Source organism: Nanorana parkeri, unplaced genomic scaffold (assembly GCF_000935625.1).
Source record: "Nanorana parkeri isolate BGI_ZX_2015 unplaced genomic scaffold, ASM93562v1 scaffold27, whole genome shotgun sequence".
NCBI classification, from domain to species: domain Eukaryota; kingdom Metazoa; phylum Chordata; class Amphibia; order Anura; family Dicroglossidae; genus Nanorana; species Nanorana parkeri.
The window spans coordinates 2,398,907-2,404,368 of record NW_017306295.1 but is presented as its reverse complement, the minus strand read 5'-3'; the positions used below and the strand labels follow the sequence as shown (position 1 = coordinate 2,404,368).

General features: G+C 42.1%; 1 protein-coding gene across 1 annotated transcript in view; it reads left to right on the top strand.

The window, feature by feature from the left end:
* LOC108795029 (collagen alpha-1(VII) chain-like) overlaps nt 1–5,462 on the top strand; it is a 204,348-nt gene that overhangs the window by 184,971 nt on the left and 13,915 nt on the right. The window contains exons 91-92 of the mRNA XM_018566199.1: nt 924–977; nt 3,112–3,160. Of these exons, the coding sequence (XP_018421701.1) occupies nt 924–977; nt 3,112–3,160 (103 nt within the window). The remainder of the gene's footprint in view (nt 1–923; nt 978–3,111; nt 3,161–5,462) is intronic.

The window sequence follows — 5,462 nt, the reverse complement described above, 5'->3', positions numbered from 1 at the left end:
TTGTGGTGTGTTTTTGTTGAAAACCCCCCCCCCCCCCCCGGAATGCAGGCAGTCTTACTGTCGATATGGACCCTGGTCTTTATTATAGAACTCATATTTTAGATCGGAGGATTTAAATACATCAAGTATGGTTACCTTTTTTGGCCTTTTTCCAGAAACCTCAAGGAAGAGGGATGAAAGTATTCAGATATCTTTGCAGAAATCCTTTGTATTCGGATGTCTTATCATGACTACATTTGTGGCAGGAAAGAAATAAAAAATGAAAACATTTTACTCAAATGAAATAAACTATTATTTAGATTGCACATTCAACATACCATATACTGTATAATGGAAGAGGCCATGGCTCTAGAACTAAGGTAATTAAGCAGCTGAGGGAGAATGAGTTAGTGCAGTTTTGTTTTGTTGCGGGGTGGGGGTGTCTTAGCAAATGTTTAGATAAAAGGACAGCTGTCCTTTAAGAGGAAATTTATAATTTTACTTGTACGCATTTAGGACCATGGGTATTTAAACCTGTTGACATACAACCCTCTCTACTGCTTCCACTTATTCCTGGTATTGCAGTTTAACAAATGACACTCACTAAAAGGGGTTACATGTGTTATTTCCTGAATAACTGAATGTGCCGAGCTCGGCACATTTAGTTATTCATTTTTCACATATACACACTCACAGTGGGTGTACATTCTAGTGCCTTGTAGCTGTTAGTTTGCTTATTGACGCAGTTAATTTTTATGTATATATATTATGTGTTATTTCCTGTAGACAGTCTGCAGGCAATCACAGTGGTTACCAACTCTACACAAATTGTTCTACCCAAGTAGACATACCTTGTGATTCTGAATATATTTTTCTAAGTGTATTCATAAAAGCCTAGGTGTATTGTTTTACATATCTAATATAATCTGTTCTATTAATGACAGGGACAAGATGGGCTTGAGGGACTCAGAGGGGAGAAAGGAGATCCTGGACTCTCAGTAAGTGCATAGATTGCTGGGTTAGGCCTTTATTGCTGTTGTGTTACTTAAAGGATTAAGTATATATTTTACGCAGATTTTCTATTACAATGCTATGAGAATGTACCCTTAATAAGAAGTCATAGGCAGCAGTAAACATACACTACAAATTCCATATGTACACACTGGTAAAAACTGAAAGCTAAAATGTAGCTAAACTCATACACTTAACCCTTTCGCTGCTGGAACATTTTAATTACTTTTTCTTGCACACTTGTTAAAATACACATTATAGGCCTGACTATTATTTACAACCCCCAAAATATTTATATATTTTCTGAAAGCAGAGACCCTGTAAAATAGAATAATGGCAATGTTTGTTATGTCACACAAGAATTGCGCTACTGTTTAACAAATCAATTTTTTTTCAGTAAAAAATACACTCCAGGAATTTTAGTGCACACAAACACAACATAATACCTATTTTTTTGGATAAAATAAAAAGTTGAGGTTGAATTGAGTACAGAGATACCTTAAAAAGAGTTAAAGAGCATAATAGCCCAACACACTAAGGGGAAGCTAGCTCCGCCCAATTATTTTTTCTTTTCTTTAAAATATCTTTATTTTTTTAAATGTTACTATTTGTTTACATTTTTTTAAATATTTGTTCCATTCATTTAGCTGTTTCAATATTCAGCTCGGCAGCTTGAAGGTACCGAGCAGAATAGCCGAGCCTATTAAAGTACTGCCGTTCGGGCCCTATGAGAATAGGGACGATTGGCAGTGAGTGAGCTGCCGGAGTTTCGGCTCCGCTGATCCAGATGTTGGGTCGGCTGAGTCGAAGTCCTTCTGCACTTCGGCTTAGCTGAACATGCAGAGCATGTTCGGCTGACCGAAGGCAGCCAATGTAAGGCTGATTTCAGCCAATGTGTGACGTCGTTCAGCTCTGTTCACTTCGGCTCGGTTATTCACTCGACTGCCTTCTGCAGCTTTGTGAATGACCCTGTAAGTGTTAGGAAAGACTATTCCAAAAAGCAAAGTTTTCCATTTAATCTAATTTGTGCTATATTGAAATGGGAGTGCAATTTGTGAGTTGCTAGCTGGATTATTTTGGGCATGGCAGCTGGTAGGTAAAATAATCTCACTTAGGTGCAGAATTGTTATTTTTTTGCGTGAAATGGGCAGTTAACTATTTATAGCCTTATTTTCTTATTAATCACTATTTTATTCCACAAAGTGCTGTTTTATCAGTAGATCAGTTGCCTTTCCTAAACAAAGTAATTTATTTGTGATCGTACAAAAAAGCTAATTTTGCGTTACTGCAGCACAAAATACATTTGTATAGTGTTTACAATGCAAGGAACATGTTTTGCCCCTTTAGGCTTTATTAGGTAATGCTGGAACAAAATACTAACTGCTATGTAAATACCTTTCCACCTTCTCTCTCGGATTGGACACCAAAAGTACATTTGCTAGCTCAATTATGTCTCAGCAACCAAGAATATTAGAACTTGAAGCCTACTTGCATTTCAAGGGGAAACCAACATAAGCCTGTCAGCAAATCCTGATGCTCTCTCATAGACATCTCTAAAAGTCCTCCTATTTTTATTAAAAGTTAGCGCTAATCAAGGTACTGAGACATTATCACGGTCCGCAGCTGCAGAGATCGGGATATGTCTCAGTGCCTGTGATTGGCGCTGCGGCGCTGTCAGCTTCTTGGCGGGCTCGGTACGTGGAGCTGCGAACACCCCCGAGCCCATCACTAATTAGCATGTCCTGCAGCCCAGGTCATATATTCCCATATTTTTCTACCCCCTGTCTATTTTTTTCAAGTGTGGAAATAGTGAGAGCAAAGTCTGCCTTACTCATTCAATATTTATCACAGGAAAATACTAGTACTTGATGATGAATGTGCAGTAACCCACACCAACAAGAAAATATAGTTTAACCAATCTGACTACATTAGACAGCTACAGTTGTTACTATAGACTCTTTAGATCTTGCCAGGTGCGAGCTTTCCGATCTGACAGGAAGAGCTCTAGACTGCAGATAAGTGTCTCTTCATCAACCTGTTAACAAGACAAAGCATGCTGTTTCTATGTTAGAAGCAAATTCTCAGCATGCTTTTAAGCTAACTGTTCTTGCTGATTTGCAGGAGGAAGACGTGAAAGACTTGGTCAAAAAGGAGTTGAGTGACAAGTGTGGTAAGTTGCAGTAATTTGATCAAGCTACTGTACATCTTTTATCAGCTAGATTCCTGTATTCTTTATTCTATATTAAAGCAATTTGAATTCCAGCACAAACTACATATTAGCAAAACAATAGTGCTTCATTTGAAGAAACATAGAAACTGGAGAGCAAATGACCAGCATCAGCTAGTAGTCACAAGCTCTATTTTCTTGGTAATATGCACCAAACAATATTTATAGATTGCAAGTGTTACTCTAACACCTTCAACACTATATATTGTCTTCATTCAACAAACCTATATTGGATACAATTAGAAAATGAGACATTCTGTACAGGAATTAATATAGAGCTATACTGTAGGTGATTGTGAAGGATGCATTCCAAGTATGTGCCTCTAGAACAGATCTAATCTCCATGCCCCTTCTGCTGTGCCCTAGTCTTCTACAGTAGTTTTAGCCACTTGTGCAGATTATTTTTAGGAATGCAGATCATGTCAGATCAATTTGCTAATTTACATTATGCTAGTCGTAGCACAATGCTAATCACCTTTTACCTGATCTAAAACACTGTGCCAGTAGGAAATTTAAATGATTGACCCCACAGAGTCGGCTACACTCTAAACCAGGGGTGCCCATTAGGTCGATCGCGATCTACGAATCGATCGCAAAGCTATCCCTGGTAGATCACAAAATATCCTGTCCTCCTGCCGTGGGGCTTCTCTGGATCCACGCTGCTCTCCCCATCTGTATGCAGCGGGGATCCGAGGAGAAGTGAACGAAGCGCTGCAGCCGGTGGTGGGGGCGGAGGACGGAGCCGCTATCACAGCAGCACGCCAAGCGGTAAAGAGAGAGCCACTCGGCCTGGATCTGACAGCCGGCGGCTCTCTCTCTCTCCTCACCGCACATGCTGCTGTGACAGCGGCTCCGTCCCCTGTGGCTGAAGTGCTTCCCTCACTTCTCCTCAGATCCCCCGCTGCCTCTGCCTGTGCAGGACAGGACAAACACTGGAGTGATCAGCTGATCACTCCAGTGTTTGTAAATAACTGGGGACATATAGTACTATGTGTGCCCAGTTATGAATGAACAGGAAGTGCTTTACATCAATTCCTGTTCATTCATGAGTTTTCAATGGGGAGTAGTACTCTGTACAGGGGCTCCTCCCCATTCAGAAACTGGATGATAGTAAATTAAAAGAAAAAAATCCTGGAGGCGCTGGGTGATGTCACACGCCTGTTAGGGGGACATTTTTTTACTTGCCTCGGGCGCAAAAGGAGCTAGCTAGGGCTATGCTCCCGCGGTGCTCGTGTGGCTGCCGGCTGAATGTGTTAGACGCCGCAGACTGAAAGGGGCAGGACACCTCTCCCCATGTGCAACGTCGGCCACACGAGCACAGTGGGAGGACAGGACGCTGGCGGCTCTAGAATGCACTGGAATGCCAGCCAGCCGACTTCCTGCGTTCAGGGGCAGGAGGTGGTGTGTGATTGTGCCTGCGTTCCGGGTGTGGGCGATCGCACATGGCTGCTGTGCCATTGACTTCAATGCACCGCCATGCTCCCCCCCCCGGATGCAGCTGTTTTTTCGTTGGTAGATCTTATTGAGCTTGTCATTTGAAAAGTAGATCTCCGAACGAAAAATTGTGGGCGCCCCTGCCCTAAACACTGCAGGTGAAGTTACAGCTCATGTGCATAGTACAAAGCAAAGTGAACACTTGGGGGCCATTCACACCAGCAAGCAGCACTAAACGCAAGGCTGTTGGTGTGCATTGACAGGCTGAGTGTTAATTTGCCAACTTTTGTTAGAATTTTTTTAAATGTCATGAATCAAATGTCATTTCATTAGGTTCTATCGACACAGCATGGTGCACTGCAGTTGTACCTTGTTACATCATACTGTGCTGAAAAAAAAAGTACAGCATGTCATACTTTGTTATAGCACACACAACCGCAACGCAGTGGTGCAAATTGTGCTCACTTAAGGCAAGTCATATTACCCTGTCTATGTGTTAGGCGTATGCTGGAAAAGGCGGCCAGCGTAGCCCTAGCGCTTCTGGTGTGAATGGGCCTTTAATGGGAATCTGTGCTGGGTGCAACCTAGAAACTAGTATTGCTGACGCAAGGGTTAGATGCTGTTTTTGTCCAGCGGTAAAGAAATAAGCAGCTATACAGCCCTTATTTCTTGCTTCCCAGGCAACAGGTCCTCTTCGATGCATACTGGAAGTAAATAGCCCCTAGGCATCTACACATGCAATCAGGACTGCTGGTCCTGCATTGTACGTGATGATGTCAGAATGCCTATGACTGGTGGAGTGGTGCAGAGA